This window comes from Sorghum bicolor, chromosome 4 (genome assembly GCF_000003195.3).
Source record: "Sorghum bicolor cultivar BTx623 chromosome 4, Sorghum_bicolor_NCBIv3, whole genome shotgun sequence".
Classification (NCBI taxonomy): domain Eukaryota; kingdom Viridiplantae; phylum Streptophyta; class Magnoliopsida; order Poales; family Poaceae; genus Sorghum; species Sorghum bicolor.
Genome location: NC_012873.2, coordinates 64,169,308 through 64,190,207, shown reverse-complemented (window position 1 = coordinate 64,190,207; position 20,900 = coordinate 64,169,308). Strand labels below are relative to the sequence as shown.

At 41.1% G+C, this 20,900-nt stretch overlaps 3 protein-coding genes across 5 annotated transcripts; 1 reads left to right on the top strand and 2 right to left on the bottom strand.

Annotated features, from left to right (window-relative positions):
- On the bottom strand, positions 166–8,474 carry LOC8078888 (protein SHORTAGE IN CHIASMATA 1). Of its 2 annotated transcripts, none has more exons than XM_021460434.1 (10): positions 8,113–8,474; positions 7,868–7,951; positions 7,702–7,773; positions 7,562–7,615; positions 7,377–7,469; positions 4,875–6,832; positions 3,774–4,005; positions 2,370–3,092; positions 648–2,201; positions 166–569 (listed from the first exon to the last, which is right to left on the bottom strand). In XM_021460434.1, the coding sequence occupies exons 1-10, from the start codon at positions 8,404–8,406 to the stop codon at positions 453–455; spliced, it is 5,181 nt and encodes a 1,726-aa protein (XP_021316109.1). In that variant the 5' UTR covers positions 8,407–8,474; the 3' UTR covers positions 166–452. The 2 variants fall into 2 exon arrangements, with proteins under 2 accessions (XP_021316109.1, XP_021316110.1); XM_021460435.1 differs by having other exon boundaries at positions 267–569; positions 3,798–4,005.
- Positions 11,181–15,811, top strand: LOC8075173 (O-glucosyltransferase rumi homolog). 2 transcript variants are annotated; one of them, XM_021460473.1, is made up of 8 exons: positions 11,181–11,449; positions 12,180–12,224; positions 12,496–13,118; positions 13,386–13,578; positions 13,831–13,895; positions 13,976–14,005; positions 14,087–14,186; positions 15,240–15,811. In XM_021460473.1, the coding sequence occupies exons 1-8, from the start codon at positions 11,291–11,293 to the stop codon at positions 15,600–15,602; spliced, it is 1,578 nt and encodes a 525-aa protein (XP_021316148.1). In that variant the 5' UTR covers positions 11,181–11,290; the 3' UTR covers positions 15,603–15,811. The 2 variants fall into 2 exon arrangements, with proteins under 2 accessions (XP_021316148.1, XP_002454569.1); XM_002454524.2 differs by having other exon boundaries at positions 11,184–11,449; positions 13,976–14,186.
- Positions 16,277–20,397, bottom strand: LOC8075172 (S-adenosylmethionine carrier 1, chloroplastic/mitochondrial). Its single transcript, XM_002452809.2, has 12 exons — positions 20,139–20,397; positions 19,859–19,916; positions 19,237–19,319; positions 18,951–19,027; positions 18,542–18,632; positions 18,320–18,373; positions 18,145–18,240; positions 17,893–17,982; positions 17,451–17,502; positions 17,214–17,275; positions 17,058–17,138; positions 16,277–16,648 (listed from the first exon to the last, which is right to left on the bottom strand). Exons 2-12 carry the CDS (start codon positions 19,908–19,910, stop codon positions 16,526–16,528), a joined length of 861 nt encoding a protein of 286 aa, XP_002452854.1. The 5' UTR covers positions 19,911–19,916; positions 20,139–20,397; the 3' UTR covers positions 16,277–16,525.

The following is a 20,900-nucleotide window of genomic DNA, read 5'->3' as shown; positions in this document are numbered from 1 at the left end:
AGATATCGAACTAAGCCGTAGACAACTGAGATGTAAGCCTGATGCCCTGATAACATCAGTGCCATGCAGTCAAACGAATGGGATAGACAAGACTTTTGAGGATACGTACCCTCAGTTTCAGAAAATAAATAGCTATCCATGCAAAGCATCATAAATGCAAACACATTTCAACAAGATTACTGAAGTGAAACCTGAACCTATAGAAGATGATAGTGGCAGATAAATTTCATACGTGTAACAAGGATACTTTCAATCATTGCCAGCAGTGCTAAAAAATATGTACATTCACAGCTCCTGCCAGGTCAATGATGGTGCCAAGTTCTCAAGAAGAATTCATGTATTGTCTTAACCAATTAAAACATAAAAACCTTGCATATGGGGCCTTTTTTTCTCCAATCTCCAAGAAAGAATAACATGCTCTGGGTGTCCAGAACGTTACTAGACCTGACAATCTACGTACCTTCTTCCTGGTACCTCTTAGGGAAGCCACATCCAACACCGGGGCTGCTTTGATGTCTCCAGACCAGCTTGGTTTGTTTTTCGTTCCCATGTGTTGCAAATGTAAGTTTCTGCAAAAGATTATCTAGATTAACTGGCATCCTAAACACTAGCATCCAAAAACAAAAATGCAGTATATAAATACATACTTGTCTTGCTCTCTTGTCAAGAGGAGTCCATGTTGGCTCGATGGATGGCACTATGCTCTTTTCATGATTTATACTAGGCTGTGCCTTGAAATCCTTTCTTACCCTATGGCTCTGTGATTTAGTTCTTCCCCTGCCTTTCCCATACCTGTGAGCCTCATTTGAAGGGCCCTGGTCCCTCAAAAGCGTGTTTGTATTTCTTCGGTATCTGAAAGATTCAATATCTGAAGGGCTCTGGTCCCTGAAAGGAGTATCTGTTTTTCTTTGATATCTGAAAGATTCAATAGGAGGAACACTCAGAATTCTAGAGGAGCCATCCCTTGACCATGTTGCTGAAACATTGCATCTAGATTGCTCTTGGTGTGCTTTTCTGTTTTCATTCATCTGCCTTATATAGTCCATTTCCCAGCCTGAGCCTTGTGATGCTCCATGACAACCAAAATTCTGCTTCAGGAAGGAAAGTGAAGATGCTGGAGTCTGCATTACTTCCTGTCTTGGTTCATGATATCTGCTACCCAGATAATTTCTGCCAGAGCTTGTGGCGAAATCCCCATGCACATTATCTGTCCATGTTTGATTTATACCACATGAAACATCCCAGTTACCAGGGTCGTTATTGATCTCTAATGCGGATGGAAATGTTGGATGACTGGAAGTTATACAGGCTGATGGCATGCTGGCGGGAAAGGTACTTCTGATTGGTTGTTTAGCTCCCAATTCAGATTGCCTAGAGAAATTGCATGTGTCCACCATACTGCTAGCCCTTTCATTGTATGTTCTGAAATTTGGAGTCAGCTCATTGATGAAGTCATCATCTATTATATGAATCCCAGTTACAGCATCCACATCATACTTTCTTGGCTGACAAGAGACACCTTCACTACCCATATTCAACCTTTGATCAATCGTAAAGACTTCGGGGAGGTCAGGCATCATATCCTCTATGTGAGAGAATTTCCTTAACTTAGGTGGTGAGAATACCTTGTCATTTTCTACACAATCACCATGCAATTGAGTACAGGGATTAGTGCAAGCAGGGTGACTAACTGCTGCTGAAAAGTCTTGTGCGCCACGCCTTTTCTTTTTCCTCGCAGACTCCAACAATGCACTACTGATATCTGAATCTACAGAAGAGCATTCAGTCATAACAGACTTTGATTCACCTAGCTCACCGAATTTGCACAAAGCACTGAAGAGAGAAACGCTCTGTGGCGGCAAATGATACTTTTCAACAGCCTGAGTACGTTGCTCATGTGACCATCTGAGGAAATCCAGAAGACGGCCAGAAGAAAGTATCATGTGTGCAGACAGAGGACTAACTGAAGGGAATGCCGTGACAAATGACTCAACCAGACTTTCTGATTCAGGTATTTGTGGACAAGGAGCTTGATTTATCCTAACCGCATTCTGGATGCAATTGAGAATGATTTGATCTGTTGATTTGGGCGTTTGTGAAAAGAATAGCTGCAAGTTCATGTCCAGGCTAGCAGCTGAAGCATATAGAGAATCAGATGCCCCCAATACAGCAGAAAGCAAGTGATTTTCACCCTCGAAGACCTGCAAAAGTGGAACAGATATCTCATTGTGTTGCAACATACCAAAACGAGCACAAATATTAGTAAGAAAAACAAGTGTAACATATATGCATGCATAAGCTGTGAAAGGTATGGCATGGCCACTCTATTAGGGAAAACTGAGGACATTAACAGGAGCAAAAACAATTACCATTATGCAGCCACAGAAACAGAAGCTAAGTGCCATCAGAATGTTGGTAGCAATATCCTCTACAAAATTTGTTATGCCAGATGTGTCTGATGATACTGTTAATTCACTGGATCCAGAGGTTCTTGTATCATACCATAGTAAACAAACTGCAGCGGTAAGTATTAGGTCCACAGGCAGATCAACATCTCGCTCTACAACCTGCATACCTCCTCTCTCCAAAGCTAGTATCTGCTGATAAGATGATCTTCGAGAGAAAAGCATATTCTTTCCAAGATTTCCAGTATTTACAACAATCACTGCCTCTGGGCCAGGTAATCTTCCTGCTTTGGTGCTGTCCATTTTCTCACAGAGAGGCAGGACACCAGCAGATTGGTTGTCTCGGGGAGCTTTTATCACATTCGCAGATACAGAAGAAGTTGAACTGCTCTTCTCAACTGTAGGCACAAAATTTTGTGAATTGGCAATGCTTATTTGGTTCAACGTATTGAGCTGTTCAGATGCAGCCACAAAGTTGTGTGAATCAACAATATTCTTTTCGTTCAGATTTCCCTGATTGTGCAGTTGAACATCTGCGGGAATTTTTTTTGATGAATCAGCAGTGAGATGATTGGTCTGGAGATGTTGCTCTTGATTTGTTGCCGGTATAAAGTTTAATGAATCAACAATGCGCATTTTGTTCATCTTCTCTTGCAAGTCTTTCTGAAGTGTATGCAAAACAGCATCCTGCAAATAATCAGGAGAGGAAAACTTAGGATCTTCTGGTTAATAGAAAGATATGTACCCCATTAGCCTTTTGAGGACTCCCTCAATGACTTTTGAACAATTCAGTATGCAACTCGTACCACTTTAATTATCCAGTGTGTAAAATCCATGTTCATCAAAACTAGGAATCATGATAAGCAGATCTTATAGTTATTTACATATTTTCTATTACACATTGGAACAAATTTTGGTGAGTGATGTGTAGAAAAAACAAAATTATAGTCTGTATTTTACTTCCATTCTCTGGTCAAGGAATTTATGGAATTCCTAGAGACCAGAGAAACCTGTATGTAATCAATACTTAGTTTTATCAAAAAAATATTAACTTTAGTAGATAATACTTAGGCAATAACTAATAAAGCAGACCCACGTTTCATATTAGTAACATTTTTTTTAGAAAACCAGGAGGAGACACCCCCTACTGAACTCATTTTATAAAGATATCAGTCTGTACAAAAAGGAAAACAAACTTTTTTTCGAGACCGGGACTTCACTCGTTTTTCATTTAGAGGAAAAAAGGAAAACAAACTATACAAATACCAGTAACATACATGTGTGCTTATTAGTAAACAGCAAAGTTATGAACAGAATGACCAAAATAGATACAAAGATTCCCCCTCAACAGAATTTGATGAGTTTAACTGCGAAAAAGTGATTGATAATCACCAATGTGGATTTCAGATCCTGGTCTATGTGATTGTCCTCGACAAGAGCATTTGGAAGGTCTTCATCATCCACTGTGACATAGAGGAAATGCAGTGGTGGCAAACCATCTAATTTGGGAGCTAGAGATAACAAGATAGATGATTTATTTGGACCTCCATATTCCAGTACCATGCAAAACTCACTGAAAGGGAATGAAGCTGGGATGTTCCTTCAAGATGGAAAAGAAATGAATTATATTATTATTTGATAATAGACACACTGAAAACGTAAAGCACACAGGAAAAAATGTCGTTTATGAAAAATGACAAGAAACTTTTTGGACACCCTTATAATTTTGTGCTACTTTTCCTATAGTGTAGACGTGGCCTATATGTGATTTCTAAAATGTTACCTGTGCATAAAAATTTGAACTCTAAAGTGTTTTGTGATTTCAGTTATGTCAGAAAGTACAAAAGGCTACAAAATAATCCAATGAGTAAGCAGGCAAATTGTTAGCAAAAGAGGAAAATGATTCTAAGCATAAAAGGCTGATGCAATTTTACACTTGTGCTCACCAAAATAAATTTCAAATTTGATATTGAAATTTCTGTACATTTAAAAATGATGTGAGACCTCACCTAGTTTCAAATAATGAACATTTATAATAGATTCATAATCTCTTAGTAGACTGAAGCATTTTAACATTTCAATTAAAAAATATAGAGCAGCATATATACTGCAATGAGAACTGATTGCATCCTTCCAGAAATTACATTGATCTCTAGTGCGTACAACAGATGGAGAAATGATTTCACCAGTTACAATCAATTAGTGACATCACTTAATATACCTCTAAAATTAGGCATTTGGATTATTTGCCTGAAGCATATCTTTTATTCATCTTTATAGTTTTATTATATATAATAAATAGTGACATACCATGCTGAAGAACATATCAATATGAGAATTTACCATGAAAGACTAAGTGGCTAACTGCAGGAAAAATATGTTTTTAACATTGATTTTATTTGTAGTAACATAACTGAAAAGATAAGGAAACAGTGCAGATAAGCCTAATTTAAATTCACGTGGACTTACTTGTTATCTAGCAGAATGCAGTCTGATTTCCCTAATTCTTCCAGCATACATGTTTTAGAGTTTGTCTTGCTCACCGGATCTGAATAAGTGGTTGAATGGTATGTTCCAAACTGAAGATATGTTATCTTCATGGCAGTTAGCTTTTGACCCAATGGAAACCAGAAAGCTCTATCAGACACTATAAGGATCTTTCGGCCGATTTGGGTATTAGATCTAAGGATTGTCTCAATGACAGATAATGACGGATGAGACTCTCGTAGTTGCTTCTCAGCTTTCAACCGAGCTTCACCAATGCAGTGTTGAATATTTCTTAACCTCTCAGGAATATGTTCAAATGTTCCAGTCAAATTGCCAAGATACAGATAGGCAGCATGCAGACCAAAGAAACATAGGTAATATGCAACCTGTTTTAATGCATACAGTACAATAAGCTCCATCTTATCTTCATATTGACAGTAGCTATACAAGCCTTCTGAACCTTCCCCTGTTACCAGTTCAAGAAGCTTTTGCTTTGAAATGCTTAAACCTTGCCCATCGGACAAAGAATGCCTGAAGTATGCACTTTCTTGCAAAGCAGATGTATAACTTACATGGATGTCTTTGATAAGGCCTTGGATAAGATCTGAGAGGTTGACAGGATGAATTTCTATGAGTTTGTTAACTCTAGGTCTGGTTGAAAAAGGAGCTGCTTCTTTTGAAGAGGGGATGTCTAAGGTAGAAATATCCTCATTTTTCCTTACTTTCTTAGTGTTATTTCTCACATTTAAGTAGAAGCTTAGCCCATTGGACTGTGACGTTGACTCAAACAATGATGGTTCCTTTTCTGGATTCAACCTATCCATGTGCCTATGATCTCTGACATCACTTTCTAGCATGTTCTTCTGAGTTGTTTCCAAATTGGCTAATGGATCATGAGGTATAGGCCCAGGAACATAAATCTCATTCTTCTTGTCCTCATGTTGAAGCTTTGCACTTCTCGGAAAATCCTCCAGAAAATCAATGTCAAGCGCTGGCATCTGCTGGCAACTTATTTGCAGTTCAAAACTTAAACTGCAAGGCTTTACCTCCTCAACCATGCTCGCATAAGTAGAGCAACTCTCCTGATTGCATGGCCCTTCTGATAAAAGATGCCAATCCAAATAGATCCCATCTGCTGCAGATAGAGGAAGTGGTTTTAGGGAGCAAAGTACTTCTACAGGGGGAAGCATGGATCTCATTGCTTTTTCATCAGGTAAAATAGGTGTAGGTAGTGATTTGAAGGTATCATCAACTAGAGCCCATTCAGAGCTAACCACTGATTCATAGAAAGATTTTGCTTGATCAAAGTCATCTTTGAATATTTCCTCAGATGTATTCATCTCAGCTTTCACTGACAGTGACTGAACAAGTGTCTTAAAGGCATCCTCAGAAGGAAAGTTGATGGTCTCTACTTCCTCCAAGAGAATGGAGCAAGGAAAATCTGAACAGGTCCCATCAGGCTTGAGAGGGTATAATGCTGACTTTTTATCAAGTAAAATATCATGATTGATCTTCACAAAATCCATTTCTGCTACATCCTTTGCTGTAATTGGTTTATCTGCTTGATACTCCACACGTGGGGCATCTTTGCAAACCAAGGCAAAAATGTCCATATCACATGATCTCAAGAACTCAGTTGAGCCAAATGATGGAAGATGAACTTGTGCTCCATCATATAAGTGTTCAACAATATTATGAAAAATATTGGATACCGCTGTCTTTGCTGAGCACTCATCAAGCTCCCAAGAATTCATACTATCCTCCAACTGGGGTATTATTTGACCATTCTCTAGTCCTATGATTTCCATGCAGTAGCTATCTTTAGCATAAGGACAGTTCTCATCATCATCATGCTTTACAGGGACTTCTACTTGATAAATTGACTCTGCAAGTTCAGTTGGATATGGTATTCTTGTCTCAGTATCAGTATCAATGAAATCCTGCAAAAAATCAGAAGGAAGTTCGAGGACATGAGCACACCGAGAAACAATATAGTAAGAATATGATGCTTTGAGTTCAGACTTCATAAACCACAAGGGAATCAAATGAACAAATGAGCATGCTAATCATAAGGTGTTTACTCCTGAAACCATGGACAAGAAACTAACGTGAAAACCTTATGTTATGTTATCATGCATGTATTGCCGATGATGTACGTTCATGTTAATATTGTAAGTGCAACAGTATACAGCATAAAAAAAGCAACCATCAACTTGTATCGGAAGATATTAGATTTCAATGATCCCAGTTAACCATGTGCCAAGAGCTTGTGGTTCTAAGCACAGTATTTTCATCCACCTCTCAGAACCAAACTGCAGCACATAATGTGGATTAGTGATCCCTATTAACATGTAACTTGCCAAAGAGCTTGTGCATCCAAGCACAACATTCTGATTCGTTTCTCATAACTAAATTGCAACTCCAACAAATATGGAATGCATAGTAGTAAATAGCTTAAAACTTAAATGAGATGGTGTGGAGTACCGGATGGATTTTCACGTCTGGGACACCAAACGAATAGGTGACACAAGCATCTGACTCTTCATCATCAAGCGATGCAATTTTCTTCTGCAAAACCTTTAATACAATGAAACATCAGAGTTTGGGGCAGAGCAGGAAACTACATAAAAGTACAGGTGAAACTATTGAGAATAAGGGATGCATCTTACCAACAGGAAATCGACCTCTGGAACCTCAAACATGGACTCCAACAGGCCCCCTCGCTAACACCACATAACGCAGAAACCACAGAGATAAATCTCCTATGCAACAATCGCAGCATAAGAAAACAAGCAGAAACTACGATCACCTTGGTAACTGCTGAGGCCTCCAAACTGAGTCCCCCTTCCTTATCGCCCTTTGTGTGGCTGTCGTCCAGTCCCTGAATGAACACACATAATTTTCAGAAACACTCCATGGCGAGAACATCAAAGCCGAGAAGTACATGGAAAATCCAAACATAAAGCATCACTTGCCTTGGGGATTCTGAAAGCAACGGGATCCGTAGAGCTGAAACCATCGCCGTACACACCCCTACCGTAGAGATAATCATCTAAGCCCTGCGAGGAACCCTTGAGTTACAAAAATTTCACGCATAGAAGCACGGAATTGACAAAACCACACAAACCACGAGTTCATCACCCATCCGAACTGCCCCTCACTGAACCCAAACGGCTAGAGAGTAGAGAACTCCTAAGGCCTTAATGCGCGGCGGGCTCACCTCGTCGGCGGCGGGGATATCCGGCAGAGGCAGGGGCTGCGGGACGACGTCGGCGAGGAACTCGGTGAGCGCGGAGCCGAAGGGGAGCGAGTCGAGATCATCGTCGCCTACACTCGGGACGGGGAGGAAATCGGCGGGGAAGGGGAATGGGTTAAGGAGGTGGGGATCGGGAGGAAGAGTCGGGACCGGGAGGGAAGGGAAGGGCAGGGATGCTAGCGCTATGGCTAGGTCGGAGGAGGAGGCGGCCGAGGGCGACGGCGCGAAGTAGTCGGCGGTGAGGAAGCGGCTCCGCATGGTGCCTGGTGAGGTGCCGCGGTGGATGAGGGGAGGGAGCGGTGGGGACTGGAGGAGTGGCCTCTGGCCTGGCCGTTTTGGTTTGGAGGAGCAACACTGCAACAGGCTGTTGAGTGTTTTTGAGACGGTGAATTCGAAATTCGAATTGGAACACGAGCAGGCACTCGAGTATTGGGCCAAAACTGCTGTTATGATGTTGGGTGATGGTGGGCTAAAAATGCCTAAAGCACCCAGGACTCCAGACTACGAAGTCCAACACGAGGCCCATTAGCCCAAGTTGACTGGCTATGGAGCAAAAGCCCAGTCTCTCCACCGATGCCCCCATTGTGCTCAATCTATATGGGAACATCTATATGAATAGTTGTGTTTTGCTTTAAAAAAATGAATAGTTGTGCTGTACCCAGGAAATCTATTTTCAATTTTTTCATAGTATGCCACACAACGTTTTGCGTTGGACATGGTGCAAGCATAGAAGGATACTCTCTTTTCGGTATTTAATAATGGCTTTGTTCTACAAGGTCACTTTGTGTATGGAATTCTTCTCGGCGAACACTTGACTAGTACTTAATCTATTCTAAATCATAAGACTTTTAATTTTTTATATCAATTTTGACCACTTACTTTATTCAGAAATTTATATAAAAATATTACTTTTTCTGGCTTGATTTATTAATAAAAGTTCTTCAAGAATAACTTAATTTTAACTATATTTTCATAAATTTTTTAATAAAACGAGTGGTTAAACTTAGGGTTAAAAAATCAAACATCTTATAATTTGGGATGATAGAAGTACTAAACTATTTCTGTGTGATATCATATCCAATCTCCTATACTTAAAAACTGACACTTCAAGTATTGAAGTATTCTATCCCATCTCTATACTTAAAAACTGGCAGTTCAAGTACTGAAGTGCTGCAATAGACCTCATATCTAATCGCCCATTCTTATAATTTTAAGAAATCTCCTAAAAGAAGCACCATTTTTTTTTCTAACAACCTCCTCTCTCCTGTCGCTGAATAAAGAGAAGACAAGTTTTAGGTACTCTACAGAGGCACTCTCCTACAACAATTTATAAAAGATGCAATATAAGAAATATGGTCAGGATACTCTAACTTAAAACTGGATAACAAGCCGAACTGGCTCGGCTTAGCTCGTTCTGGATACTAAGTTAGTTTGACTTAGCGTGTTATCTTAACGAGCTAGAAAGCTGGCTCAGCTCGACTCATGACGAGCTTGGGCTGGCTCGTTAAGCTCGCGAGCTAGATATAAAAATTACATAAATATAATATTTATATTCATCTAAAGCTTAAAAATAGTAATAATACAATAATAATATATCCAATAGTCATAAGTTGAATAAAATATTCATATGAGCTAACATATTAATCATTTGTAAAATGTAAGACATTAAGTAATACAAAACTAATATAAATTGTGATGACTTTTTTTCTGAAATTGTAGCTCGTTTGGCTCGTGAGCTAGCTCGAGTTGGTTCTTATAGCTAATGAGTTAAAATCTTGGCTCGGCTCGGCTCGTTCTGAGCCAAGCTAACCATGAGCTAACGAGCTTCAAGTCTTTCGCCCAAGCTTACTCTAACTGTATATAATTCTTTGTGGTTGATGTACGACACCGAGAATTTTTTAGTTTTGTAGCAATGTCAGCATGTTCTGCAAAATCGCTCTTCATATAATATTGTGGAGAGACTTAAGAAGCAAATATTGTGGAGAGACTTAAGAAACAATTAAAAAATCAGTTTTGTTCGTTTATTCTTATAAATGGCTATGTATCATGTGGCTTCAAACATCATGTTGCTGAATAAATTGAAGTGTCTAAGAGCAACTCTAACAGTTTCTCATTTTTTTATTTCCCATATCTTAATATTTGCCAACTCCCCAAATCATATGGAAAAGGAAAAACAAGGCCATCTCCAATAGTTTCCCATAATTCACTTCCTAAAAACCAATTTTCTGGACCCACCTAAAATTTTCCTCGCACTTTCTCTTCTCGCGCCGTCTTCGCGGTCTTTTCTTCACGCCGTCCTCGTCAGGTCGCGACTCTAGATCAGGACGCCGTCACCAGGTTCGAAGGTTCGACCCATCGCCGGTGCTAATCCCAGCAGGCCATCCGTGCATTGTTGGCCAGGAGCAGGTCACAGCAAGCCATCCTCTCAGGTTCGTGCATGCTAATCTCAGCAGGCTGTCCGTGCATCGTTGGCCAGGAGCAGGTTACAACAAGCCATCCTCTCAGGTTCGTGCATGCTAATCACCAGGACAGCGACTCCTGGAACTCGCGCGGGAAGAAGTGACAGTGCGCGGGAGGACGATGTGTCGCGAACTCGCGATGGGAGACGCGATGCGCGGCTCTGAACGCGCGGAAACATGCGCTGGTTCAGATTATTTTTGCGACCTCTTCCAAAATAGAAAACCCAGATGGAAAACTGTTGGAGACATATTTTTTCTATTTTTCCTAAAAACCAAGGATGGGAAGGAGAGATGGGGAATTGTTGGAGTTGCTCTAATGATATCTTATGTTTTTTAGTGCTACTACTATTGTGCTGATTATTTTTTTTAAAGTTTGCTCTAGTAGCAACACATAGGCACACAACTAGTTATTACTGGCACTAATAAGTTATTATTAGTACTTAATTCCCTCCTAGTAATTTTTAAGTGAAAAACTATTATATCATCATCTGCATGCAGAGCCCCCGACACAGCAGCAGCACGTGGACGGTGGACGCGCCCTCCTGAGTGATCGGCGCGGACCGAACGTCCCCTGGCGACTTCCGGGCTCCTCCTGGAGGACCGGAGCCTGACGCGCTCGGAGAGAAAGAAGGAACACCTGCTGGTCCCAGATCTCTCAAAGCGAAGCGCTGGACAAGGGGGCGATGGCTTCGGCGGCTGTGGCTGTGATCCCGGACGGCCGGCGATGGAGCAATAAAGGCCCGGGCTCCTCGTCGTCGTCGCCGGTGACGACGGCCATTTTCCTCTTCTTCTTTGTCGTCGTGGTCGGCGTCCTCGTCTCCGCCCGCTGGATCACCACCACTGTAAGTGCAGAGTTCATATTTCCTCTTCTCCCATTGCGATATGAACTTGGTTGCATTTTTCGGATGTTCTTCTCTATTTAACTGTTGTTTTCGCACATTTGGATGGGATAATTAGGAGCAGTAATGGGACTCGGTGGTAGGAGGTTAGAAAATATTTTGTTTGTTTCGTGGTGCGACCGGGAATAAAAGTTTACAGAATCATCTCGCACCAATCAGTTCTCCGAGGAAGGATGATAAATGACTCTATCCTCGGTATTCGTGGTATTCCATCTAAATTCGCCCTCCGATTTTTTTCATTAGGCTGAGACTAAAATTCAAATTCCGAACTTAATTTTCTCCACCACTTAGCGCTAATTCCCGTACTCTTCCCCAGCAGACAGTAGTTGTCAAAGGCACCGTGAAAGATTGTTGACGCATTTCATCATCTATCGCTGTTCAATGATTTGCCTATTGTTCTTTCGGTTCAGTTACTCTGACTGGTGCAAAGAGTAGTTTTACTGAACCGATGCATAGGCATTATTAGCCTAGGAAGTAATTAACAATCTTTCAGTTCAGTCTGATGGATGCAAAGAGTAGTTTTACTGAACCGATGCATAGGCATTATTAGCCTAGGAAGTAATTAACAATCTTTCAGTTCAGTCTGATGGATGCAAAAAGTAGTTTTACTGAACCGATGCATGGGCATTAGCCTAGGATAGGAAGTAATTAACAATCAATTTAACATGTGCAGACTCATCTGTCAATCACCAATCTGGATCAGTGGAGCTCAAAGCCGGTAGGTAAGCTCCGACCCTTTATTTCAAAACAAAATTCATGCAATCACTTTCTTGCTTGCAAGCTGCAACACCCAAACTCCTATTATTTTCAGGATAATCATCTGGGGTTAAATTGGACGCGCCACTGATCAACTTATCATGTTCCCCTTTTCCTCCAAGTTATTTTTCCATTATTTTTTAATAATATAACACAAAAAGAAAAGAAGCTGATAGTCAACGCGGAAGCTCACTGAGACACGACCGTTGATCATCGTCTTCCTCTCCCTGCAGGCTATCCTAACCGCGACGCAGACCACCTCCATCCCGGCCATCCCCGCCGCACCGCCGCCGCCTCGGCCGACCTACTCCCTCTCCTGCACGGCGCCGCCGCTTCCCCGTGACCCGACCATCCCCAGCAACATCTCCCAGACCCTCGACCTCGTGCTCTCCCCCAACGCATCCTCCGCCTCCACCTGCGCCGCCGTTCCCGACCCGCCGCCGCTCCCCGCCAACTCCAACGCCTCCTCAACGTGCCCCGCCTACTTCCGCTTCATCCACGAGGACCTCCACCCATGGCGCGCCGCTGGGGGCATCACCCGCGCCATGGTCGACCGCGCGCGCGCCACCGCCAATTTCCGCCTCGTCGTGATCCGGGGCCGCGCGTACATCGAGCGCATCGCGCCGGCGTTCCAGACGCGCGACCTCTTCACCATCTGGGGCATCCTGCAGCTGCTCCGGCGCTACCCAGGCCGCGTCCCTGACCTCGACCTCATGTTCGACTGCGTCGACTGGCCCGTCGTGCACGCCGACCAGTACGAAGGGGAGAACGCCACGGTATTGCCGCCGCTCTTCAGGTACTGCGGCAACAATGAGACGCTAGATGTTGTCTTCCCAGACTGGTCATTCTGGGGCTGGTAAGCAGTCGATCATGCCTTTCTTTTTGGCATAAATTGTTTATTTTTGTTCTCGTGCATTGACACCGTTTTATATCAGTAGTCACTGCATTCGTTGTCTATAACACAGTTATTTCAATGAGAACCAAATGCAAAAGATCAGTGCCATTTCTTATTGTTTTACTTTGGGAGTTACTTAAGTGATATTGTGGTTGATCTGTTCTTTTGTGTTTTGATGTTCAGACAAAGCACAAACACTTATGAACTGTATGTGATGACTGATGATAGGCCTGAGATCAACATAAAACCGTGGGATGCTCTGCAGAAGGAATTGAATCGTGGAAACAAGAGGGTGAAATGGTTGAATAGAGAACCTTATGCTTACTGGAAAGGGAATCCAGATGTTGCAGTTATAAGGCAGGAGCTTGTTAAGTGTAACGTCTCCAGTGAGCATGAATGGAATGCAAGGATTTACAAACAGGTACTTTGTTTTTCTTTATGTTACATTGCACTTTCTTGTACTTGGAGAAATTGTGATGGCCCAATGTCTTTCCGTGAGTGAAGTTCCATTGTTTTGTCAATTTTATTGCCCATAAAATGTTTAAATCATTTAGAATTATTGGATAACTAATTTTTCAATGAAACAGTTCTTTTTTCTGAAAGAATCAATGAAACAGTTCTAGTAATGGTGACCCATGATTGATTAGTTTTTGTTTCCTTTTTGGTCATTTAGGATTGGCTAAAGGAGATCAAGGCAGGATACAAACAGTCAAATTTGGCTGGTCAATGCACCCATAGGTTTATTTTCTTTCCTCGCAGACAAGTTGAAATTTATGTTGTTCGGTAGATAATACTGAGATTCTTCCTTTGGGTGACAGGTACAAGATTTATATTGAAGGATCAGCATGGTCAGTCAGTGAGAAGTACATTCTAGCTTGTGATTCCATGACACTAGTGGTTACACCAAAATACTATGATTTTTATTCAAGGGTGCTGATGCCCATGCAACATTATTGGCCAATTTGGGACGACAACAAGTGTAGCTCCATAAAGTATGCTGTTGACTGGGGCAACTCTCACAAACAGAAGGTATCTTTTTGTGTACATCTTTATTATATCAGTAACAAAGCTTCACTGCATTACTTGGCTGAACTTATTGGTACAAGAGAATCAAACAGGTCCTTTGGTTATTTCCTTGTTTGATCATGCGATGTGATGCAGCAGGAGGTACATCACTAGCCTTGACAAGTTTGTGCTTAGTTGGACTTGGGCCGTTGTTTTGAGTTAGGTCCCATATATTAGTCACAGATGTAAATAGGTTAGCTAGATCCAGGTCTCAGACTTGTTACAGATGAACCTCATAACAAGAAGAGAGGACAACTTTTTAACACAAAAATTATAAGAGAACAATATATTTATTATAAGCCTTCAAAACTACTGCTAGGACTGTACAACATTTTATTAGTTGTAGAAAGGACAAAAGGTTGGCGAAAGGCGATAAGGGAGTACAGGATGGTTGAGAATTTCTTTTGTTTCCAAAACAAATGTCACCAGGTACTATTATGTGCAAAAAATGAGTTAAAAGAAGTGTGCTTTGTTTGATTAGGCGCGTATCATAAGGTAAAGAGATTGGTTGGTGCATGTTATTTGCATGAATGATGGAGCACATTGGTTATAAGGTGCATTGTGCTGTCTGAACTCAGGAGATATTTCTAGTGTCACCTATATTAATGATGAAACTACCATGACACATGTCATGCTCAACATACTTCTAGGAAGCTTTTGCCAGATTTTTTTTTGAATGCACCAGATAATTTTTTAGATTGTAGGCAGATTCATATTTTAATACAAGTTCCTCAAGCAGTATATAAGACTGGTTTTTCTCCTTTGTAGTATATGTTATGGCTGAATGATCTGTGCTTTAACCAGCACATAAGCATAGAAAATAACTGTTGAAACAATTTTTGGTTATTGAGTCATACTTGACTTGTAATCCAATTTCTCCTTGATTTTTCACAAGTAATAACATATTGGCGTTAAGAGCACCCGTTTTCTTCTGTAGAGAATGTTTTGTTACGTACATTTGTAAAGTTTTGCATCTTTTGTTAATAACCATATCCATGTATCCCATTGCAAATATAGGCACAGAGAATAGGAAAGCAAGGAAGCAACTTTATTCAAAAAGAGCTCAGCATGGAATATGTATATGATTACATGTTTCACCTCTTAACTGAGTATGCCAAGCTCCTAAGATTCAAGCCAACAAAACCACCTGAAGCTATTGAGGTCTGTCCGGAATCTTTGGCTTGCCAAGCTATAGGCCGCGAGAGGAAGTTCATGAAGGACTCCATGGTGAGATCCGCCAGCGATGCCGGCCCATGTGACCTGCCTCCTCCTTTCAATCCTGAGGAATTCAAAGCGCTGCAGCGTAGGAGAGAGAAGACAATGAAGCAGATCGAAACATGGATGCAAAAAGCTTCGAGGCCCGTGGATAAGAAGCCGTGAGAGCTTCATGCTTTTCCCTCCCCAATAGATACACCCATTTTTTTTGTAGTGCTAATAACCACAGGCATTCTTATCTGATTGAACCAAATGTATGGTTCTACAGAAGTTATAGATGGTTTTAGTTCTCCAGATCTCATCAATGTACTTCTATTTGTCGTGTGCCTTATATTTTTTCTATACTCCTGCTTTAGCTGTAGGATGTAGCGATATTGCTTGACCCTTTAGACTTCAGAGTAAGAGTAAAGAGTGTGTTTGTTTAGAGGTAGTTGAGGGGAGGGTTAATAGCGCTTAGATGGAGGGATTTTCAAAGACTTTTTGTTTGTTTCGTGGGATCAGAAATGTGGCTTTAGGAGCATGTTTGGTTTTTGTGGCTCTTGTTGGCCAAGCCAATATTTGGCTAGCAAGTTTGGCACCCATTTAGGTCTTGTATAGTTAATCCCGTACTCAACGGTATTGGAAGGGGACAAGAGGGATTTAATCCCTCTTAAGACCTTGTTTGGTTAATCTTGAATTGAGGGGATTTAGGGGGTGGGGTGACTTGTAGGGGATAAAGTCCACTTCCAATTCCCTCGGTCTGGACAAGTCCTGGATCCCCTCCATTCTCCAACAAACTAAACGAACCAAGGGCCAAGAAAACCGAGTGGCCTCGATATGACTAACACTGCAAAACAAGGTAAGCCACATATTCTTAGGTTCATCGATCACTATCACCAGAACTAGCAGCCTTGATGTGTTCAGTTGGTACATTGCTTCTCTTGTATTCTTTCTTAATCTGTCTTAAAATCCTTTGTAGGCTGAAGCACTACTGGCAAGTAAAATTGTGTATTCTGTTTATCTAATTTCACAGGATAAGGATTCAACGTGAAAAAAAAGAACTACAAGAATGATTCAACGTGGACATAAATTATTTAACTGATCTTCGTTCATTCGTCCTTGACGGGTAGCTCGCGTTTCCTCCTCTCGGCTAGCATCGACTTGGTTTTCTCCAGCACACCAAAAAATATGGATCCACCGATGCCAATCCACAGCACTCGCGGCTCAATGCCCTGCCATGTGTCAACAGAAATATATCAAGCCTAGTGCTCCGCTGCACCAACACTTGTCACTCGTCAGAGAACATGAATACCGAATTTCAGAACATGAGTACTCAGCATGTGACAACTGAAAAAAAAGGCAGTTGGACAAATGATGACAATGTCGGGGGCATGCACAACATAGGAGAGGCCGATGCAATAGAATGCTGCAAACTAGAAAGATCGTTGTATTGTGATCTGCATCATATGTTGGGCCAAAATCCCAAACTGTAACCGTAAGTCACAATTGAAAGCTTATCTAACTGGGAATCTAAAAGCTTATACAGTTTAAAGACAATAAAAAGCTTCCAGTTCACATAACGTAATCTAGTGCTTCTTTTACATTTTAAGAGTACTGAAGCTGTTTAAAGTGGTGCTTTACCTTCAAGAATGCCTTAGGGCCCTCCTCTCTGAGGATTGTCTGAGCACAGCTTACAATTCCAGTGTATTGGTTCCCTTGTCCCTGCAATTACAACCAATATGGAAATAGTCAGTAATGCAGAAGATTTGTGTGGAAAGTCTTCATACAAGTATTCACCTGAACCATCAATCTTGTCTTCATGACATCAAAGGGAGTAGTTATAGCTCCAGTGATGGCGCCTATCATAAAGTTAAAGCACAGAGTATATGGAAGCGATTCACAAAAAAAAAAAGTATGTGGAAGCGATTTTGTCAGAAAGAGGAAATACGAGAACCCATGAAAGCCAGGCAGATTACAAATACTGAGGAAGCAAGGTGAGAGTTACAAAAGATTAGACTGAGAATTTAGTTATACCAGAAAAAGCACCAATAAGCGCATTCTCTGGATCATTCAACTCCCTCCTTGCCTGGATAAATTGTCAAAAAACAAGATAAGAATCCTGGAGAGTTCAAGTTACAGTTTATGCTGGACATTAGTTACAACAATTGATATCTAGCGAGACTAAAAATACGAGCCATCAGTCAAGTCATTCAGTCCAAGAAATCATGTGGAAACAGATTCTGGTGAAAATAGTGGCATGCCAAATCACATCTGCATGATAGCAAAATGCTGATCATAGATCCATAGCACAAAATTTAACCCTACCAAACAAAAGTCATCCAGGGACAACATGGAGCAACTAATGAATGCTCAATCATATTTCTGAACTGTAAGTGCTTTCAAGCCACGGATATTCATGAGTAGTTCAACAGCCAGGAGAAAAAAAATAGTAGTCTCAGCAATGAAAGAGGAATACCACAAGTTTGTAACCAATTCGAAGCTGCTCGTAAATGCAGAATTGAATGGCATCGAATGGAAGATCTCGAAGTAGAAAGGAACCATAACCCTATAAACCAAAAGAAGCAAGCAATATAATGGATAAGATTGAAAGAATTGTGAGTGGGAATAAAATCTACAAAACAGATAAACAGTAATTCATTCTTCAAATAGAAGTCAATATTACACCTTAAAAGATTGTTGACCAAATAAGATGCCAGAATATACGTACAGCGTACAGTCCTTTAAACCCTTCTTTACCGACAATGAGACGAACAGCATCAGGCGCAGACTTGAATTGACCGGTTTGCATTCTTTGTTTGACCACCTGAATGCAATGGGCCAATGAGATCTAATTTGGATGCAGCACAACACTATCTGGAGTAGGAAAATATAAAATTACAAACCTCTGTAGGGACACGGACAAGGGAAGCAGCAATACCACCAATGGCCCCTGCAGTCTGTAGAAATCGCATTAATCAATATGCTGTAGTAGAGATTAAGCATCCACAGAGAAGACACAAACAATATTCTTTGGTGATGAAAATCCTAAAACTTGCAGGTATAAAATGAAAGTACATGGTATAAACAGCAAAGTTGAACAATAAGCTCTGTTTGTGCTAACTTACAAAATGGGCAACTGCACTCAAATTTTCAGGAAGTGTCTCCAGTAGTTTTCTTTTAGTCGGCTCATACACTCCGACGAATATTGCAGAGGCCCTGCCATAAATTACAGAGTATGCTATGAAAATCAAATGCACAGGAAAGACGGCACAACAGAAACAAAATATAGCAATTTCATCTCATGGCGTCTTCAGGAAAGTTAACAACAAATTACCCAATGAACATGAAACGAAGACAAGAATTGCACCCTATCATGAATTGTTACATATTTATTTCTTCAATACAAACCATGATGATACTTTGAGGTTGGAGCATGATGGATACATCTTGCGCACTGAAATTGCTTATAGGAAAGCATCATCATGCGCAATTAACCAACATAAGAAGTATGACCAAGAGATGTCGTGTACTCACGGCAGGACACCAGCTAGATTTCCAGCCAATCCAGAATACAAGCCTTTCCATTCAATTCGGCTTCCACCACGAGCAGCCTGCGCAGATCACAAGCTTAAGACAGCCAACTCTAATATGCCGGTAAACAATAAGCAGAAGAAAATGGATTCATTTAGGAAGCTAAAAGCGTAAAACAGTAAATTATAGACTAGAAGACAGAACACTATTTGACCATCAATGGGGAACGGGATTGAAGGCACATTTAGATAGGAATTTCGTACCCAATACACATCACTTCTCTTATTACCTGAAGCCTGGTTTTTATAGTATCAATAGGGTACAATGCTGTTTCCACAACAACACCAGCGGTTCCTCCAGCTATGCTTCCCTCTGAAATGAAAAAGGTTATACATAAGAACAAGTTTGCAACTTTTTTTGTTTATTCTTCAAAACAACAATTGCCAATTTTATATCAGAAGAAAAGAGCAGGGAAAAGTGCCAAGCCACATTCTATTTAATGGAATGAGCAAAGTTTGTAACAAAGGTACAACAAGCTTGCACACAAACCCTCCTGACAATAACCACATGTCCAAATTTTCAGAAAGTAACCTAGTAACTCCCAGACCAGCAGGATTAACATATTGCATTTAGCGCACTCCTCAATCCTCATTATGCCACCTAAATAGGGAACTGCCCAACAACACTGACTCTATGTTTGAACATTCATTTCCAGCATTGCAAAAGTTGAATTCCAGCATGAAGCATGTGAAACCAATTTTGTAGTGGAAGTTGAACCTTCCTAGCTTACACCAGTGACAATGAGCAACCACGAGAGACATCCAACAAAACGAAGCAGAGTGTGCTGCTGAAGAGATATCTTTCAAAAAAAAAAAAGTACTACTGGAGAGATATAGGAGAGACTGACGCACCGAGCAAAATTTGAAGGAAATTGAACGACTTCTCTTCTCCGCCTTCTCCCATGTCTGACTGCAGTAGCGAGCAATGCAGGAGCGGACCGGACATGGATATGGGTGTACACATATACAGCCACACAAACTCAAGTTAGTACGTAACATATCTATTATTTATTGTAATAAAAAAAATAAATGGGTCAGATTCATCAGATTCAATCCAATACAAATTACTTATAGCAGGGATTGGAGAACTCTGTTTCGCGCTGCAGTAAGGGGATAGAAGAGTCGGGCATACCTGGTGGGGTGGTCGTCGCCTGCGAAGAACTGGCTAAGGGCGGCGGCGCTCGCCCAGTCGTGGCAGCAAGGCAAGAAAGGCGCGCGCGAGAGCCGGGGGCCCGTGAGGCGAACGGGGGAAAGAAAAGGAGGGGAGAACCGAAGAACCCAAAGCAGCGACGCTCTCGAGCCGTCACTCCGTCAGGAACTCAGGATGGATGCCAGTGCCTGCCAGGATATGGCTGATTGTTTTATCTGTTGTATAAGCCTGCCTCTCAAATGTATTTTTTTTCTACAAAATACTTATATAAAGGCCTTGTTTAGTTCACTCTGAAAACCAAAAAGTTTTCAAGATTCCCCGTCACATCAAATCTTGTGGCATATGCATGAAACATTAAATATAGACGAAAACAAAAACTAATTACACAGTTTAGCTGGAAATCACGAGACAAATCTTTTGATCCTAGTTAGTCTATGATTGGATAATATTTGTCACAAACAAACGAAAGTGCTACAGTTCCGAAAAGTTTTCACTTTTCGGAACTAAACAAGGCCAAAGTTTGATATACCTAGTGCTAGGCCGCCATTGGTTTGGTTACTTAGAGCAACTCCAGCACTAGCCCCAAAACTAGGCCTCTACTTTTAATTTGGGTGATCCTCCTACTTTTGGGGCTTAACTTTTTTGCTTCAACTCCAACAACACCTAAATTTGGACCCTCAAACCTATTCTAGAGAGAATGACAAAAGGGACCCACTCGTCATTGTCTTTTTCTTCTTCCTCTTT